The 19,655-nt window shown below is 48.1% G+C and overlaps 1 protein-coding gene across 12 annotated transcripts in view; it reads left to right on the top strand.

Moving 5' to 3' along the window:
- The window catches only part of Gripap1 (GRIP1 associated protein 1), a 29,580-nt gene extending 10,347 nt beyond the window's left edge, over positions 1-19,233 (top strand). For 6 of the 12 annotated variants that reach the window (XM_052170621.1, XM_052170616.1, XM_052170618.1 and 3 more), the window contains 20 exons: positions 355-539; positions 736-783; positions 1,388-1,419; positions 1,512-1,559; positions 1,693-1,792; positions 3,748-3,825; positions 4,045-4,137; positions 4,830-4,964; positions 9,252-9,347; positions 9,608-9,820; positions 9,960-10,073; positions 11,398-11,475; positions 11,578-11,673; positions 11,803-11,859; positions 11,949-12,048; positions 13,893-14,023; positions 16,703-16,825; positions 16,978-17,071; positions 17,893-18,047; positions 18,675-19,233. In XM_052170621.1, coding sequence (XP_052026581.1) covers positions 355-539; positions 736-783; positions 1,388-1,419; positions 1,512-1,559; positions 1,693-1,792; positions 3,748-3,825; positions 4,045-4,137; positions 4,830-4,964; positions 9,252-9,347; positions 9,608-9,820; positions 9,960-10,073; positions 11,398-11,475; positions 11,578-11,673; positions 11,803-11,859; positions 11,949-12,048; positions 13,893-14,023; positions 16,703-16,825; positions 16,978-17,071; positions 17,893-18,047; positions 18,675-18,767 — 2,069 coding nt within the window. In that variant the 3' untranslated portion in view covers positions 18,768-19,233. The remainder of the gene's footprint in view (positions 1-354; positions 540-735; positions 784-1,387; positions 1,420-1,511; positions 1,560-1,692; positions 1,793-3,747; positions 3,826-4,044; positions 4,138-4,829; positions 4,965-9,251; positions 9,348-9,607; positions 9,821-9,959; positions 10,074-11,397; positions 11,476-11,577; positions 11,674-11,802; positions 11,860-11,948; positions 12,049-13,892; positions 14,024-16,702; positions 16,826-16,977; positions 17,072-17,892; positions 18,048-18,674) is intronic. The other 6 variants (XM_052170617.1, XM_052170612.1, XM_052170619.1 and 3 more) reach the window with 4 other exon arrangements.
- The last annotated feature ends 422 nt before the right edge of the window (positions 19,234-19,655 follow it).

Here is a 19,655-nt window from a genome sequence, read left to right as displayed (position 1 = left end):
AAAGCAGAAAGGCACCTTGGGAGAATGTGTGAAGGGCCTCACACATGGCCTTTGGTGAATAGCTGGGGCTTACTAGGTTACCATGGTAATGGTTCCATGATCAGGTATGAGGCCAGGTCCAATATGAGTAGGAATTAGGTTATATATGCAAGTATGGAATGGAACATGGTAGATAGGATTTTTGAGGTTGGTGGTTCTCAAGAATTATTTGTGACAGGCCTGAATGAGGCTTCCTTTGGGGCAGAGTCCTGAGCAGCCTGAGAGGCTAAAGGATAAATAGTTCTCCCTGTATTTAAGATGTGGCGAGGGACTTCAGAGACGATGTCATTTATCAAACCATCTTGTTCTCAACAGCACTGCAGGAACGCTATGGGAAAGAGGCTGTGAGACCCTCTGCTGTCAGTGAGGGCCAAGGGGATCGCCCAGGAGATGTACTCCCCACTCCCCTGGCTCCCATTCCATTGGCAGAAGTGGAGCTGAAATGGGAAATGGAGCGAGAAGAAAAAAAATTGCTCTGGGAACAGCTACAAGGCTTAGAGGTAAATCTGGCTCTCCTGGGACTGGGGTGCTGGGAGACAGCAGATGCCTTACCTGTCACCTGTGGGCCCATAGAGATGTCTGTGACATCACCATCTCATGGGCTAAAGGGAGGCGGGACAGGCAAAATTAGAGGCCTTCCTCCTTCCTTGCTGATAACAACTCCATCCCTTGTCTTCCCCCCCCCACCACCCGCAGAGCTCAAAGCAAGCCGAAACCTCCAGACTACAGGAGGAACTTGCTAAGGTGGGGTTTGCCACAGCCTGGCTTTCTCCTGACAGCAGAGGAGCAGAAAGCCCTCAGAGCTTCAAGTTGATCATGTGTGAAACAGGCTCGCAAATCTCAGAGTTACTTCCATTGTGGAATAGGCTAATGTGGTCCCATTCTCCCCTGTGCATGGCGGACCCCATCTCTTGTTGCTTCGAAGCTTTGCCAATTCATCCATATAAGAATGTCTTTAGAACCTAGGGGCCCAGGGCCAAGACAACCAATCAGGATCCTACTTTCCAGGCCTCCCAGCCTAGCCATTCTGGGATGTGGCCATTGGCACCACTTTGTGGTGTGTGTGTGTCAATAATGGTCTTTGGATTCCAGGGGAGGTAGTTGGAGATGATGTTGCTGCTGTTGACAACTGAGCCATCAAATTGCTTAACCCTTCTGAGACTCAGTTTACCCACTTGTAAAATCGGTAGTTTTCAGTTCTCAAGGATGTTCTGAGAATTCTGCAAGAATATCCTAAGTAAAACCTGACTTGTAGGAAGGACTCGGTATGAAGTATCTATAAATGTTATTGTTTATTTTCTTTTGTCATTATTCTTATTTGTCTGATTCCTTCCTCTTTCTCCCTCAGCTCTCTGAGAAATTGAAAAAGAAACAAGAAAGGTATAGTTTTCTTTTCCAGAGTTTTGGGGGCCTAGAGAGGGAGGGTTGGCTTGTGGGAATGACACATCGTTGGCTTGTTTTTCTGTGCCCAGTTTTTGCCGTCTGCAGACAGAGAAGGAAACACTGTTTAATGACAGCAGGTAACTACTGGGGTTTGTCAGTAGCAGAAAAACAGGGACCATGCCCAGGCAAACTAAGCAAAGATCCCAGGGGTAGAGATGGGAGAGCGGGCTTCTAGCCATGCCTAGTGTACACTATCCTCGCCACCCCTAGGAACAAAATTGAAGAATTGCAACAGCGGAAGGAAGCTGATCTGAAAGCCCAGTTGGCTCGCACCCAGAAACTACAGCAGGAACTTGAGGCTGCCAATCAGGTAATGGGGCTGATTCCCAAAATCCCCTGAGTGGAGAACCAGGGCTGGCAGTTGGGGGAGGTATGAGGTCTTTGGAGGCTGATTGGGATATCTGAGATGTATAGCTAGAGCAACCTGATAAGTATGAGTAAGCCCTCTAGGAGCTAGAAAAATAGGAACTCAGAAACTCGAGAGCCTTAGGAGTTGGGATGAGAGTTTACATGAATCGGAGATTCCTGAAGCAGGAGTCTAGGGACTCTGGTTGCATACCACAAGTGTGTATGAGTCAGAACTCTCGATGGGGTCTAGGTTCAGGAATTAGGGTGAATGTAGCTATGAAACTCTCACTTTAGAAACTGGGTGATGAGCCGGGCAGTGGTAGCACACACCTGTAATCCCAGCACTCTGGGAGGCAGAGGCAGGCGGATTTCTGAGTTTGAGGCCAGCCTGGTCTACAGAGTGAGTTCCAGGACAGCCAGGGCTATACAGAGAAACCCTGTCTCGAAATAACCAAATCCAAAAAAAAAAAAAGAAGAAAAAGAAAGAAACTGAGTGATGCAGGTGGGAGCTAATGGCACATGCCTTTAATTCCAGCACTCGGGAGGCAGAGAACTCTGTGAGTTCAAAGCCAGCCTGCTCTATAGAGTGAGTTCCAGGACAGCCAGGGTTGTTACACAGAGAAAACCCTGTCTTAGGGGAAGGAAGGAAGGAAGGAAGGAAGGAAGGAAGGAAGGAAGGAAGGAAGGAAGGAAGGAAGGAAGGAAGGAAGGAAGGAAGGAAGGAAGAGTCTGGTGATGCTGAAACCTTTAAAAGCTGTGATATCAGCCGAGCAGTGGTGGCGCATGCCTTTAGTCCCAGTGCTAAGGAGGCAAAGGCGGAGGCAGGGGCAATTGGATCTCTGAGTTTGAGGCCAGTCAGAGACAAATAATGAAACCCTGTTTCAAAAAAAATTTTTTTTTTTAAATGTTGGGACATTTGAAAATTTCAGGGGTCAAAGGTGTGAGGGTTGAGTCGACAGTGGACTTTTAAGTATGGGGTGGTTGCGGCTGGAGGCAGAGCACAGTTGAGACCTTCAGGGTCTGGTTCTATGATGTTTAGGAAGTGAGGTGTTCATGTGAGTTGGGTGGTCTTGAAGTCCTTGGGTAGCCTCTGGGTTTCACTTGAGAGGAGACTAGTCTGAGGTTTCTAAGAATATGGTGCAGGGACCCCAGAAAACTGCAATGTGAGAGCCAGGATCAATTCTGGATAAAAACCTCAGGAGCTCTGGGTGTGGTGGCGCATGCCTGTAATCCCAGCACTTGGGAGGCAGAGGCAGCCTGGTCTACAGAGTAAGTTCCAAGATAGCCAGGGCTATACAGAGAAACCCCCTCTAGGAAAAAACAAACAAACAAAGAAACAAAACAAAACAAAAAAACCCCTCAGGAGCTGCTGGTGATCTAGGGTTAAAGATCCCAGCGAGAGGAAACCAGAACGGTGTTGGAGATGGGTCAGTCTGATACTTCTTCGAGGACTGGAAACGGAGGTTGTGAGTTTGAGATCTGTAGGATCTGGGGCTAAGTATCCGTGTGAACTGAGCTCCTGAGCTTGGGACATTGGGGTTAAGTTTATCAGCAGCTCCTGGTGGTTAGGTTCTGGAGATGAGTAGTTACAGTCCCTGGGGACTGAAACTCCTAGTGTCCCCAAACTGGAATCTGGATGAGTCTGAGCCCCTCAGAAGTTAGGGTCAGGAACTTAGGTGTGTCCAAGATGCTCAAAGGCTGAGAAAGAGGGAGGGACTATGTTTGAGAGCTCTATGTGTAAATGATGTATTTATCACTTGGGGTCTGGGTGAACCTGAAATCTCTGACAGCTAGTCCAAGACTCACAGATGCCAAGAGCATGCTTTTAGGTGGTCACAGATACACGGACTCCCTCTGTGACCACCTAGGGAAGGATGAGGTCTGGAATGGGGTTACCTGACATCCCTGTTCCCACAGAGCTTGGCAGAGCTAAGAGATCAACGTCAGGGGGAACGCCTGGAGCATGCAGCAGCATTGCGGGCCCTGCAAGATCAGGTATGTTGTACTTGGTGGGCTTGGGAGCTGGGGTCGAGGGTGGCGAGCAGGCTGAGTTGGTATCTTATAGGCAAGCATGGCCCAAGGGGGTCTTGCTCTTCCTAGTCCTGGTCTGTGTGTCTGTGTGTCTGTGTGTCTGTCTCCTTTCTTTCTTGGCTGCGGGTAGGTCCTGTCCCTCTGTTCTGGACCTGCTCTCACCTGTCGTGGGGGTGGGGCCAGGTGTCCAGCCAGAGTGCAGATGCGCAGGAACAAGTGGAAGGGCTGTTGGCTGAGAACAATGCCTTGAGGACTAGCTTGGCTGCTCTGGAGCAGGTACAGGTTACCTGGGAGCCCTTGCTGATCTCTCCCTGTTTCCTTTCTCTCTCTCCCTTTTGGTCCACGTCTGGCCAGGGTGATCTGGGCCCTTTCCCCTTCTGTGGTCTCTGTTTTTGTTCTCCCTTTCTGTTGGCTTCTAGCCTTCTCCATCTACTTCTGCTTTTCTGGGTAGTCAGTCACGTTTCTCTATGATAAAGTGCTTGAGATATAATAATCTTAAGTGTACACTCAGTAAATCCAATGTGTCTGTCCATGTTCCTTTATTATTCTGTGTACTACCTTCCAGAAGAAGATATGGAGCACTTTTCAGTATGTTAGAAGATTCCTTTACTTAGCCTTCCAGTTAGCATATCCCTGGAAGTAACTAGTACTCTGACCTTTAACAATATAAATTCATTTGCTTGTTCTTTAACTTCCTATAAATGGAATGGATGCTCGTCTGTCCTTGCCTGCTTTCTGGTACTTTTGTGTCTGTGAGCTTTACCCGTATGTTACATGGCTTCTTTTATCACTGCATAGTATTTATTGCACGAATGTTTCACTCCTCTCCCTGCTTTTCCGTTTTAAACCTTGTCTTTCTTCCTCCCTTCCCACTCCTCTCTCTGTCTCCCTGGAACTGGGAGGTCCAGGGGTTCCTGGGCCTTAAGGCTCCCTGCAATTCCTTTGCCCACCATTACCACATTCTCCAGATCCAGACAGCAAAGACACAAGAACTGAATATGCTTCGGGAACAGACCACTGAATTGGCGTCTGAGTTACAGCATCGTCAGGCTGAATATGAAGAGCTTATGGGACAGAAAGATGACCTCAACTCCCAGCTCCAGGTGAAGCTTCTTCTGACCTGTTGTGTGGCTCACTTAGTACTAGTGCAGTGACTTGCTTTTGAGGAATGGTGAGAAGACTTTGAAGTCAGGGGAAACCTGAATTCCTGGCTGGCTTCTTAACATCCTAGCACCAATAAGTCCTGACCTGGGTAGTTTTCCTTCTGCAAAACTGAGTTTCCTCAGTTAATCAGAGTTTCCATTCTGGTACCATAATGTACAAATTGAATGTCTCTCATACGTAATGCTTTTATGCTTGCTTCAGATTTTGTTTCATTTGTCAATATTTTTAGTGCCCCTGCCCTTTTTCTGAGATGAAGTAGAGCTCTGTGTAGCCCTGGCTGCCCTAGTATTTGCTCTGTAGACCAGGCTGGTCTTGAACTCACAGAAATCCACCTGTCTCTGCCACCCGACTGCTGAGATCAGAGGTGTGCATTGGTGGTCAGGTATGCAATTCCCATATGTGGCTTTATGTGCAGACTCACAAAATTTCAGATTTTAAGCCATATATACTGCTGTATGCCTATAATCCTAGCACTCATGTAGCTGAGGCAGGATTCCCATATGCTGTAGGCCAGTATTGGCTGCATAGTGAATACTAGGCCATTCAAGGCTACATAGTAAGACCTTGTCTGAAAGAAACAAAAAAAAGTTTCAGATTTTAAGTTTTAGGATGAAGGATGCTTATCCTGGAGAAACTAGAATAATATGGGATTAAGAAAGAAATTTGGGGCTAGACCTAGCACTTGAGAGACAGATCTCTGAGTTCAAGGCTAGCTTGGTCTATGTAGTGAGTTTCAGGACAGAAAGGGCTAAGACTCTGTCTGTCTGTCTGTCTCTCTCTCTCTCTCACACACACATATATATACACACACACTATACACACACATACAAGATTTAGGACTGGTGATACGGCTTAGTCAACAGAGTACTTGTACAGTGTGCACAAAGCCCTGGGTTTCATCCACAGCACTGCATAAACCAGGCCCTGTGATATTTATGTTGTGATCTCAGGGTTTTTTTGTGTTTTGTTTTGTTTTTTGAGACAGGGCTTCTCTCTGTAGCCCTGGCTGTCCTGGAACTAACTCTGTAGACCAGGCTGGCCTCGAACTCAGAAATCTGCCTGCCTCTGCCTCCCAGAATGCTGGGATTACAGGTGTGCACCACCACCGCCTGGCTCGTGATCTCAGTTCTTAGGATCACACACATATAACAAAATAAGGAGGATCAGAAGTTCAAAGTCATCCTAGTTACATAGGAAGATTGACACCAGTCTGGGCTACATAGGAGAGTTGTATCAAGGTGCGCAGGGGCAGAATCGGGGGTGGGGGGCACAGTCAGTGAGATGGTTCAATGGGCAAGAGTACTTAGTAACAAGAGCAAGTATAAAGACCCAAGTTCAGAATCCAGCACCATGTGAAAAGTATGCCCATGCTGCTGAGAGGGGGTGAGGTGATGCCAGGGTAGCTGGGGCTTAGGAGCTAGCCAGAGGATCCAAAAACTGTGAGCAGCAGCTATGGTGAGAGACCGTGGCTGAAGGAAATGAAATCAGAAGTGAGAGGTAGATGGGACCAAGTAGGCCATTTGGGGACGAATGATGCCAGTGATGGTGGAGTCTTCTTTCTCTTTTGTTTATTTTGTTTGAGACAGTTGTTTGGTATATGTTCCTGGCTAGCCTGGTACTCGTGTGTAGCCCAAGCTAGCCTCAAATTCATGGTAGTCATCCTGTCTCAGTCTCCCAAGAGCTCCTATTATAGGCATGAGCCTCCACACCTGTCCTGAATTATGGATATCCGGTCACCAGGGAGCTAGGTTCCTTCTCCCTTGCCAGTTTACAGCCTTTGACACAGACCTGTGCTTTGCTTCCAGGACAGTCTTTGGAACTGTTTCACCTTCATATTTACATTGTATGTGGAAGGAAAGACGAAAGGGGGCAGGGAATAGTAGTAAGGAGGCCCTTCCTTTCTTTTGAGAACATGCTTGGCTGACTCTGCTGGTTCCGGCCTGTAATCCCAGCACTCAGAAAACTCACACGGGGCTGAAGAGGTGGCTCAGCAGTTAAGAGCACTGGCTGCTCTTCCACAGGACGGTGATTCAGTTCTCAGTGCCCACCTGGTAGCTCACCACTCTCTGAACTCCAATTCTGGGGCGTCTGCTGCCCTCTTCTGGCCTCCACAGGCACCAGACATGCATGTAGGATACAGACATACATGCAGGCAAAACACCTGTACGCATAAAATAAATAGATAAGTAAAAGTTAAAGAATAAAAAGCTTAGGAGGATTGTGAATTTGAGGCCAGCCTGGGTAGAAAAAAAAAAACAGTCATAATGGTGGCCTTTATTCTAAGGAGGCAAAGACAGAGATATATCTGTATGAGCTTGAGTCCAACTAAAGATCCATAGTGGGACCCTGTCTCAAAAACAAAGAAATCATAATAATAAAGACTTAAGTTACACTTACCAATTCTAGATACGAATTCTAACTGGGCCCAGTCGTGCTCACCTCTATTCCTAGCTACTTGGGAAACTGAGGTAGGATTGTTTCAATTAAGGAATCAAGACCCAGTCTCAAAAAAGAAAACAGGGGCCAGATGTGGTGGTGGTACCTGCTTTTATTCCCAGCACTGGTAGATCTCTGTGAGTTTGAGGCCAGCATGGTCCACATAAGTTCCAGGACAACCAGGATTACATAGGGAGATTCTGACTCGAAACAAAACCAACAAGAAAGAAAGAAAAAAGAAAACAGCCTTTCTCGGACTCAACCCTCTGGGCGGCCGCTCTTGGCTGGGGGCTGGCCTGCACTTTAGCCGGAACAGTGGTGGCTGTAAAGAGGATGAGAAGCCTCTGGGGCCGGTCAACTCTAGTCTCCAGTTTGTTAAGAAGACCAGAAAGTGCTTGCCAGGATACAAGCATACTCTGAAGATGACCAAACAGGGAAAAAGAAAATTGGCTATTCGTTCCAACACACCTGTTTTTGAGGCAATCTGAAATAGAATACCATTACTCCATGTTGGCCAAAACTGTTGTCCGTCACTACAGTGGCACAGCATGTGGAAGACATTACAGAGCATGCACACTAGCTTTGTTGATCCTGGGATTCTGATATTAGAACAGACTGGTGAAAAGCAAACCTGGGAAGTTTTTCTTTTTCTTTTTCTTTTTTTAAATTTATTTCATTTATATGAGTAGCTGTCTTCAGACACACCAGAAGAGGGCATCAGATCCCATTACAGATGGTTGTGAGCCACCGTGTGGTTGCTGGGAATTGAACTCAGGACCTTTGGAAGAACAGTCAGTGCTCTGTTCTGAGCCATCTCTCTGGCCCCTGGAGAAATTAGGCCCTGGCAGTTTTTGTTTAAAAAAAAAAAAAACTTGCCAGAGCTTATTTGCTTACTTGTTAAGAAAGAAAGAAAGAAAGAAAGAAAGAAAGAAAGAAAGAAAGAAAGAAAGAAAGAAAGAAAGGAAGAAAAAAAAAGAAAAAAAGAAAAAAAGAAAGAGGGAGGGAGAGAGAGAAAGAGAGGAAAAAAAGAAAGAAGAGAGTCAGGTGTGGTGGTGCACACCTTTGATCCTGACACTTGGGAGGCAGAGGCAGGCGGATTTCTGAGTTCGAGGCCAGCCTGGTCTACAGAGTGAGTTCCAGGACAGTCAGGACTACACAGAGAAACCCTGTCTTAAAACAAAACAAAACAAAACAAAACAAACAAACAAACAAAAAGAAAGAAAGGAAGAAGGAAGGGAAGGAGGAGAAAACTTATCCAGCCATGACATCTAATACCTATGATCTGGGAGGTAAAGGCAGAATCAGGAGTCCAGGGTCACTGTTGCCTACATAGCAAGTTTGAAATAAGGTCCTATCTCAAGAAAAAGACTTTTGACGGAACATTTTGTCCCAAAAAATAGAAAGCAATGTAGCCTGGCACTTGGGAGGCAGATGAGTTCCAGGCCAGCCTCGTCTACATAGAGAGTTCCGGGCAAGCCAGGGCTACATAGTGGGACCCTGTGTCAAAAAAAGAAGAGAATACAAAGGAGCAAGAAGTGAGTCACATGGCCCTACCTGTCTATGAAGGGAGAAGTACTTTAGACTGTCCCATTCCCAAGTATAAATTCTGTTGCTAAGGGAGCAGGGAAGACAGTACCGAGGCGCACACAACAGTGTCTGTCATCTCTCCCATTATGATTAAGATTAGAACACCTACTTTATTCGGGGGATGGTCTACCAGAAGTGTGGTGGCTCATAGGTCCCTGCCTACCAGGGACTCTCTTCCAACGTCCTCTTCTCTCCTGAATTAGGAGTCCTTAAGGGCCAATAGCCGGCTGCTGGAACAACTTCAAGAAGTAGGGCAGGAGAAGGAGCAGCTGACCCAGGATCTCCAGGAAGCCCGGAAGGTGGGGCATCATGGGAAGAGGGAACGAGATGGCCTAGTCCACGAGGGCAGGAAGTGTTATAGCCAAATCTTGGCAAGGGAAAGAGAAGAGAGGAATGATCATTTCCAAAAAGACTGGTGAATGACTCAGCCAGTTTGAAGGGCCGGGGAAGAGGTGGAGTCCGGCTAGTTCCTTGGGCATAGAATAGAATCATGGTCGTTTTGTGGTGTTGGGAGATAAAGTTAATTGCCACTCTCTTGGCCCACTGTCCTGGTCCCCAGAGTGCTGAGAAAAGGAAGGTCATGCTGGATGAGCTAGCCATGGAGACACTGCAGGAGAAGACCCAGCACAAAGAAGAACTGGGGGCTGTTCGGTTACGGCATGAGAAGGAGATGCTGGGGGTGCGAGCCCGCTATGAGCGTGAGCTTCGGGAGTTGCATGAGGACAAGAAACGGCAGGAGGACGAGCTCCGGGGGCAGATTCGCGAGGAGAAGGTGGGTGCGGTAACAATACCCTTTCTCCTCTAATAGCTGAGGACCATGGCGTTGCTGCTGGTGACATGGTGGCAGGTAGGTGATATGCAAAGGTGGCCAGTCCTTTGCTGCCCGACTCCTGTCTGGGTTCTCCTTCCAGGCTCGAACAAGGGAATTAGAAAATCTTCAGCACACAGTGGAAGAACTCCAGGCTCAGGTACACTCCATGGATGGAGCCAAGGGCTGGTTTGAACGGCGCTTGAAGGAAGCTGAGGTGAGTTGGTGGCACCTGGGGAAGGTGCACAGCGGGTTAGGTGGAGATTTGAGCAGGCATTTCTTTCTCCTAGATTGTGCATGGTGTCCTCTGCCAAAAAAAACAAAAAAACAAAAAACATTATAGCTTTTTTTTTTCCCCTGGAAAACTCATGTGTAGCAGAGAAGAATATACACTCAAGCTGGGTGTCTCCCTAAGTTTGAATGCTCACTGGGTCACTTCCCTTTTTTTTTAAGATTTATTACATGTAAGTCCACTGTAGCTGTCTTCAGACACACCAGAAGAGGGCATCTGATCCAGTTACAGATGGTTGTGAGCCACCATGTGGTTGCTGGGATTTGAACTCAGGACCTCTGGAAGAGCAGTCAGTGCTCTTAACCACTGAGCCATCTCTCCAGCCCCACTGGGCCACTTCCTAGCCGTATGATCTTATGCAATGTATCTCATCTTTCTATGACCCATTCGCAGCTTTGGCAGAAAGGGGACAGGAGAGACTGAGCATGTAGCTCACGGTAGACCACATGGTTAGCATGAGCCAGACATGGCGCCACACCCCTTTAATCCCAGCGCCTGGGAGGCAGAGGTAGGCAGAGCTCTGTGAGTTCAAGAACTCCCCGGTCTACAAATCTAGTTCCAAGACAGCCAAGGTTCTGTTACACAGAGAAACCCTGTGTGTCTCGAAAAACAAAACAAAATTAATGATGAAAATAATGACTTATTGTCTAGATATTTCAGAAACAGTACAGAAAATGACTTAATATATGTACAGCCATTTGAATGTTACTGACATGCACGTAGTGTTGTCTTGTTAAAGAAAGAAAATATCAATGCAAATCACTTGCTCTACTATGGGAATGGTATAGTTAGTTTTCCACTTCCTATTCCTGCCTTAAAGGCCTATGCTGTTTCCTATAAGAGTGGCAGTGAGTTCCCAGTAAATCCCAGCACTCAGGAGCCTTGAGGTAGGGTTGAGAGTTCAGGGGGCTGGAGAGAGATGGCTCAGTGGTTAAGAGCACCGAATGCTCTTTCAAAGATCCTAAGTTCAAATCCCAGTAAGCACATGGTGGCTCACAACCATCCGTACTAAAATCCCATGCTCTCTTCTGGAGTGTCTGAAGACAGCTACAGTGTGCTCACATATAATAAATAAGTAAATCTTAAAAAAAAAAAAAAAAAAAAAAAAGAGTTCAGGGCCAGTGTGGGCCATGTAATAAAAAGGTGTTTTCATAAATACCCAAAGAACTTGTCTGAAATTTACTTGACACGTGTTACTGGACATGCTGTCTTGTGGGGACCATGAACAGACGTGGGACTCTTCTTCCAGGAATCCTTGCAGCAGCAGCAACAGGAACAAGAGGAAACCCTCAAGCAGTGCCGGGAGGAGCATGCCGCCAAGCTGAAGGTGCCTCTCGAATGATGGTGCTCCCGTCTCCGGGTACCGGGTACCCCTGCAGGAGAACAGGGGTGTCTGAGGCAGTTGCCTGAGCTGGCGTTGGCTTTGCAGGGCAAGGAGGAAGAGCTTCAGATTGTGCGGGATCAACTGCAGCAGGCCCAGGAGGAGCGAGATGGCCACGTGAAGACCATCAGCGACCTGAAGCAGGTCTGTGGTATATCTGTGGTCCCAGACACAGCATGGCCTAAGCTTGCAGAATGAGGCGGGGCAGGGAGGCAGGATACGCTGCACACGACTGTGCCAACATCTGCCCAGCTGTGCCTTCTCAAACCACAGGAAGTAAAGGACACAGTGGATGGGCAGCGGATCCTAGAAAAGAAAGGCAGCGCTGTGGTAAGCTAGCAAGGCCTGTGACCTTTCCCCGTTCTTTATGGGTGCCGTGTAGGCCACAGCTCTCACCCCACCCTGTCCCTTACCTGCAGCTCAAAGACCTTAAGAGGCAGCTGCATCTGGAGCGGAAGCGGGCTGATAAGCTGCAGGAGCGGCTGCAGGAGATCCTCACTAACAGCAAGAGCCGCACAGGTGAGAGGCCGGGCCACTTGGAAGCTGAGCCTTTCGGCAGCCTTCCGTCCGTTCCCCCCCCCCATCCCTCCCCCCTACCCCCCTCCCATGAGCCTTGCTCCAGCCCTTTGTCCTGCCTGAATTTTGTCTGCCTTTTCTCTCCCTGCACTGTCTGCTTTGTGTGTGTGTGTGTGTCTGTGTGTGTTCCTAAACATACAAATACACCGTGATCAGTTCATATAATGGTGTGTGTGTGTGTGTGTCTTCTCCTTGATTTCTCTGTTCCTCTGTCTGTGTTCTTTCTTTTTGTTTTGTATCTGCCTTTATTTCTTCTTCTTTTTCCACTGTTTCCATTCCTGGATTCTAGAAATCCTCACCATGTAAGTCTAGGATCTGTGATTCAAGCCCCACACCCAGCCCCCAGTCACCCCCTTCCACACACTCAGAGTGAATCAAGGGAGATAGATTTCCATAGGCAATAGCAGTACACAGCTATCCTCCTCCTCCTCCTCCTCCTCCTCCTCCTCCTCCTCCTCCTCCTCCTCCTCCTCCTCCTCCTTCTCCTCATAATCATCATTTAGACAGCATCACTTTGTAGCCCATGCTGATTTCAAACTCAGGGCTCTTTGCCTTAGCTTCCTAGGAGGTTGGCTACTGACATCCGACACCATGTTTGGCTTTGTACTGTTTTCAGTATACAGCTAACTCAACCCACGATGCTTCTGCCACTGAAAGCAGAAGACATACCCACGCAAAACTGGAATTATTTCTACCTTTTCTTGGTTGGGAGTAGCTGTAAATACATTGGAATAACTCAAGTTCAGTATTGGGTCTAGTGCTTGCTTTAGATCTCAGACAGACTTAGAGAAAACTGGGACTGTCAACCGAGGTGCTGGGCGAGCCCACTTAGGCACTGTACCCTTTCTGAGGATCCCTTTGGAGTACTAAACCCTCTCTTTCCCTGATACCTGGGAGCAGCTATAAGGGCAGTGTCACCAACTCAGTACCAATACTTTCTGGTTCATTGTGGGGACAGGGTTTTTCTCCATTGCCCAGGCTGACCCTGAATGCCTCAGCTCAGGCAATCTGCCTGCGTGTGTGTCCCACCATGCTCAGAAAGTGTCCAACCGACATGCCAAGTGGCATCTCTCTCACCAAACCACTTCCCTCCTGAGACATTCAGCCTCCCTGAAGTGATTTCTCGTTTTAATACATTAACAAGCTGGGAATAGATTAGAATTTTATTTATTTGTTTTGCGTTTCATTTTGTTTAGTTTTCCAAAACAGGGTTTCTCTGTGTAGCCCTGGCTGTCCTGGCACTTATTCTATAGATGAGGCTGGCCTCGAACTCAGAAATCCACCTAGCTCTGCCTCCTGAGTGCTGGGATTAAAGGCGTGCACCACTGCCACTGGGTCTAGAGTTTTATATTATACATTGTTCTTATCCATTCCATGGGACTGAGAACTAGGCAAGTGGCTACAAGTCCGACTCCATCTTTGTTCTGATTTTGCTCTGAATGTGTCCTTCTCTGTGGCTTCCTGCCCTGCGCTTTCCCCTGCATGTGGGTGGGAGCCATCATGCACGCTCAAGTCCGGCTCCTTTCTCCGAATCTCGGTTTGCATGCTTTGGCCATGGGAATCCTGTGTCTACTCCCAGCCCTTTCCCTTAGCCGTACCCACTTCCCTTTCTTCCACTGGAAATTGTCGCCAACAGAGTTACTAGCCTTGTTTCGGCCTGGTCCAGGCCTTGAGTTTGCTTGCCCGGGTACATCCTCTTTCTATCTCTAGCAAGTCTTTTGATGAGGTCTCTTCCCACTGAGATTCCAGGCGATCCGGACCCAGGTTGCTTTTTCCTCTCCACTCAGGCCTTGAGGAGCTGGTTCTCTCTGAGATGAACTCACCAAGCAGGACCCAGACAGGGGACAGCAGTAGCATCTCCTCCTTCAGCTACCGGGAGATCTTGAAGGAGAAGGAGAGTTCAGCCCTCCCAGCCAGGGTAAGCGTCACCTTCTAAGGATGTCTGGACGTTCCCTATTTTCTCCTCCCTCGAAATTGTCTACACTAACCTTTGGACAAGCATTTCTTCTCTGTCTCTTTCTGTGTTTGTGTTTTTTTTCTCCCTTTCTGTATGTGTCTGTTTGTCTCTGTCTCTCTCGGACTGAGGATTGGGCCTAGGGCCTTACACATATACATACATGCAGAGCACATGTCAACATATGCTGCTTTACTGGGCTGCAACCCCAGCCCCTGACTAAAGCATTTTGTCAGCTGCTCCCCAAACCCATAGCCTGAGAGCGATTGACACCCAGGAGGCAGGCCATTTTTTCTCTGCGCCCCTCTGTTTCGTAGTCTGTAGGTTAATCCCACGGCTCCCAGTGCTGGAAAGTGCGAGCATTGTGGGAAGTTAAAGGCGTGAGCCACCCTGCCTGCCCTTAAATACTGAGTTTGATTTTCTAAGTTTATGAGAACGGGGGTATGTCCGGATACCTCAGCTTGCAGTACCCGAAGCGGCCAGAAGAGGGTGGAAGATATCCTGGAACTGGAGTTAGAACAGCTAATTGTGAGCCACTCTGTGGCTGCTGGAAATCCAACCTGGTTCTCTGCAAGAGAATTTATTTATTTAATGTATGTGAGGCCACTGTCTTCAGACACTCCAGAAGAGGACATCAGATCCCATTACAGATGGTTTCTGGGAATTGAAAAACAAACAAAACAAAACAAAAATCTAAATAAAAAGTGGTTGGCAAGGAACATGATATGACAGATGGCAATAGTAATAGTGTTTTTGTAGACAAGTTTTCTCTGTGTAGCCTTGACTATCCTAGAAGTTACTCTGTAGACCAGGCTGGCCTTGAACGCTCAGATCTGCCTGCCTCTACCTCCCAAGTAGTGCAGTTAAAGGTATGCACCACCACAGAAAATAAATATCATATTTTCATTACCCAAAGAATATTATTATAAATTCTTAGTTCAGGGCTGGAGAGATGGCTCAGTGGTTAAGAGCACTGAGTGCTCTTCCAGAGGTCCTGAGTTCAAATCCCAGCAACCACATGGTGGCTCACAGGCATCTATAATGGGATCTGATGTCCTCTTCTGGTGTGTCTGAGAATAGCTATAGTGTACTTATATATAATAATAAATAAAGCCAGGTGGTGGTGGTGCACACCTGTAATCCCAGCACTCTGGGAGGCAGAGGCAGGTGGATTTCTGAGTTCAAGGCCAGCCTGGTCTACAGAGTGAGTTCCAGGACAGCCAGGGCTATACAGAGAAACCCTGTCTCAAGAAAAAAAACCAACTCAAAAAAAAAAAAAAAAAAAAAAAAAGAAAAGAAGCCAACCTTCTAGACAACATAATGAGATTCTGTCTAAAAAGATATTTTCTTTGTTGTACCGGGGCTTGAATCAGGGTCTTCGTACATTGTATGTGAACATTGTATTACTGAGCTACATTTCCAACCCCCTTTTTAAAATCCTTTTTTAAAAAAAATATTTTTTATGTGAATGGGTGCCTGCATGTGTATTTGCACATTCTACTTGTGCCTGGTGTCCTGTGCCCAAAAGGCCAGAAGAAGGTGTTGGAGTTACAGATGACTGTGAGCTGTCATGTGGGTGCTGGGAATTGATCCTGAGTCCTCTAGAAGGGCAGGAAGTGTCTCCAGCTCCATTTTTATTCATGATTTTTGTGCTTACATATTCAGATGTGTATGAATATTTTACTTTCATGCATGTTTGTGTAGCACGTGTGCCTAGTACCCACAGAGGCTAGAGGAAGGTATCTGAGCCCCTAGACACCACCACCTAGCTAAAACCTTTTTTTTTCAATTAAAACAAACAAACAACTAGGAGGCTAGAGAGGTGGCTCAGCAGTTAAGAGCACTGACTGTTCTTCTAGAGGATCCAGGTTCAAATCCAACTGCAACACCCATATCAGGCAGTTCATGCCTCTCTGTAACCCCAGCTCCAGGACTCCAAGCCTTGCTTCTGTCTTCCTTGGACTCCCACACCCATGTGGCATACATACACTCACACCACAGACACATGTGAATAAATAAAATAGTAAAAATAAAAATATAGTAAAAAAAAATGAAAATAGTAAAAATAGCTATGTATGTTTGAACAAAGAATTGAGATGGGGAGCAAGCAGACTGCTTGTGTTAGTTGTTTACTCTTCCCTTCCCCAGGTGGGAAATTTCCACTTCAGCCAAAGTGTCTCTCCTTTGTGGCGGCTAGACTTCACATTCGGAGCACGCCTTGGTTGTACTTGTTATTTGCTTATTTCCCTTCCATCTCCTGTGTCTATTCTGGGCCTCTCTTCTTGACATCAGCTGGTGGAGGAAAGCGGAGTGTTTGACCTGCAGGCGTCCTCCCGCCTTTAGCTTTCTCTGCTTGCTTCTTAATGGTACCATTTAGCTCTTCCCACCGTTGCTTCCATTTCCTGCCGTCTGGGAATTAGATGTCATTTGCTGCTGGATTTCCCTCAATCCTCTCCGCAACGCTCTTGTGGTGGTGATAACACTGTCTGCCTCCCTTGAAGCCAAAGGAAATGTGAAGTTTTCTGAGATTGCCAAGTGCGTGGCCCTGGGCCTCCAGCCCCAGAGCCTCAACCTGCCCACGCGCCGCCAGCTCCTCGTTCCTACCGAGGAGAACTGCAGTTTTCTCTTTCTCCTTTTTCATAGTCTCTCTCCAGTAGCCCTCAGGCCCAGCCCCCTCGGCCTGCTGAGCTGTCAGATGAGGAAGTGGCCGAGCTCTTTCAGAGGCTGGCTGAGACACAGCAGGAGAAATGGACGCTGGAGGAGAAGGTGCTGTCTGGGCTGCTTGCTAATCTCCACATGAAATACCCTGGGGGTGGGGGGCTTCGGGTGGGAAGGGTGTCTGAGAGAGGTCTGGGTCCCCTCCTCATGGGACAAAATGGGAAGTTGAGGGGCCTGAGATGGGGTGGACCACCTTGCAGGTGAAACACCTGGAGGTGAGCAGCGCCTCGATGGCGGAAGACCTCTGCCGGAAAAGCGCCATCATTGAGACCTACGTCATGGACAGCCGGATTGGTCAGTGCCCATCTCCAGCTCTTACCTACAGTGAAACCTTCACCTGCCGCTCTTTTTCCATTGTCCCATTGCTCCTTTCCCCCTCTTGAGACTCAGTGAAGCTACTGACAAGCTCATGACCCATGGAGAGGAAGCAGGGAAGCGTTGCATTTTTGCCTAGCCTCTGCTTTGTACACTCGCCATTCCCCTCCCCCGCCCCTCCCCCTTCCTCTAGTGCTTTTCCCTGGACTTCTGTCTCTCTCTGTCTACACTTCTTTGTCCCCTGCTTTCTATTTCTCTCCGTATTTATTTATTTTTTTTCGGTTCCTGTTCTTCATCTTCTCTTCTTGTTCTATTTCCATTTTTATTTCTTTGTCTGCTTTCTTTGAAACTGGATTTTGCTCTGTAGCCTCGTCTGGCCTGGTACTTGCTTTGTAGCGCAGGCTGGCCTCAAACTCTCAGCAATCCTGCCTTCACCTTCCAGGAGCTAGGATTCCAAGTGCGCATGCCTACGCCTAGCCGTACCTTCTGTACCTTTCCGCCCACTGTACCTTCGTCCCCCTTTTCCTCTCTGACCTCTGTGCTCACCTGCTCTGAGGGTTTACCGTGTGCCCTGTATGTCGCATGCCCCAGGAGTTAGCTATTATCCTACTTTTCGGTCACATAACTAAGAACTTTCCCCCTGTCAAAGCCTCTGCCCCCGAACAGGACATTGCCTCCCCCCCTCCCTTCTTGCCCGCCCTCTGTTTTCCTCCTCTCTCCTTTGGCTCTGCCCAGTCTGCCCCACACCAACCCCAGCCGGCTCTGCCGACGGGGGCGGTGCTCAGCCTGGACCCTTGCAGATGTGTCTGTGGCAGCAGGCCACACAGACCGAAGTGGGCTGGGCAGCGTCCTGAGAGACCTAGTGAAGCCAGGCGATGAGAACCTTCGGGAAATGAACAAGAAGCTGCAGAACATGTTGGAGGAGCAGCTCACCAAGAACATGCACTTGCACAAGGCGAGTGTGGACCACCAGCCTGCCCGCCCATCCCTCCAAGTGCCTGCTTCCCTACCCACACAGTCCCTGGCAATGTCCTTCCGTCATCTGCCACCCTTTTGTGTTCACCTCTCTTAACCCTCCAATCAATTTCCCAGGTTAGCCTATCAGTCTGCCATCTGCCCTTCACCCACTCACCCACCCACGCGTGCACTCGCTCCCTTACCCATTGGCCTGCTGCCAGGCCGCCATCCATTTCCCTATGCGTCGGTCTTTCATGAACTCATCAGTCTGCCTTTTACCCACCTCTTTGTCACTTGCCTACCTACCTGCCTTCTTGCCCTCTACGAAGTTCATTGGTGAGCCAATCGGCTTGCCATAGGCCCACCCCCACATTCATTCCTCCCCACACCTCCGCCCAAATACTCCTTCATCACTAAAGGAGCCATAGCCAGGTCTTGCCTTGAAGAAACAGGCTCATGTTTGTTATAAAGAGATGGTGGTCGATCTTCCTGTCCAAGGCCGGATACCACTGGGTGCTGAGAATCCATCCGGCCATCTAGCTACAAACGACACCTCATATTTGCTAACAGAGCTGTGCCCCTTTCTTCCCCTCCTCTAGCTCCTGATGGCTCATTTGTTTCTTAGGACATGGAAGTTCTATCCCAGGAAATTGTGCGGCTCAGCAAGGAATGTGTGGGGTCCCCTGACCCAGACCTAGAACCTGGAGAAGCCAACTAAAGACCTACAGGCTACAACTATTCCCAATCCTTTCCAGAATGCCACTCACTCCCTTGGGCTGTTGTGGGAAAATATGGAGGCTGGCACCAAATCTCATAGTTTGGGAGACGGACATTAAAGGGGCTAGAGGCCTGTATGTGGCTGGTGTTGGCAACCCTGATGTATGGCTGAGGCCCTTGGGGAGAAGAGATCCTGAGGGAGTTTTCCTTTTTGGCTCTGGTTCCCAGGATCATCTGCCTTCACCTCTGCATGAGCTCTCCCTCCCAGAGACCAACTCTGTTTCATTTTATTTTATTTTTTAATTTATGTCCGGAAGCCTAGCTCAACTCTGCATTCGGGACTGGGGGTGTTGGGTGGGGGTGCAGTCCATGTTCAATGTTCCAGCAATGTGTGTGTATGTGTGTGAGTGTGTGTGTAAAGACTATGTGGCCAAAATACCATCTGGCCAGATGGGCCCACCCACTGACTGTCTGGTCTCGTTCTTTTCAATCAAGAGGGATGTGGTGGGAGCGGGGTGGTCACTGCGCTAGAATTGGGGAGGTGACCTCTGGCTATACCTTTTCTTCTATTGCTACCTCTCCTGCTTCCTGACAGAACTCTCCAAGAGAGAGGAGCAGAAATATCCACAGATAGCTGTGTAGGTGGCTGTGTATAAAGTTGAGGGTGTAGATAGACAAACATATGGGAGGGCGGATAAGTGGTTAGATGGACCGAGGGATAAATAAGTGGGTGGTTGTGTGGCAGGGAAATAAATGCATAGGTAGATGGATGCATGGCTGGATGAATAACTGAGTAGATGAATCAGTAAGTGGAGAGAGAGTAGAGATAAATGGAGATATTAATGGGCAGATGGGTGTCTGGGGGGTGGACAAATGGATAAGTGGGTGA

This window comes from Apodemus sylvaticus, chromosome X (assembly GCF_947179515.1).
Source record: "Apodemus sylvaticus chromosome X, mApoSyl1.1, whole genome shotgun sequence".
In the NCBI taxonomy this organism is placed as follows: Eukaryota; Metazoa; Chordata; class Mammalia; order Rodentia; family Muridae; genus Apodemus; species Apodemus sylvaticus.
Note: the sequence above shows the minus strand (reverse complement) of the source record. Positions and strands in the feature narration are given on the sequence as shown.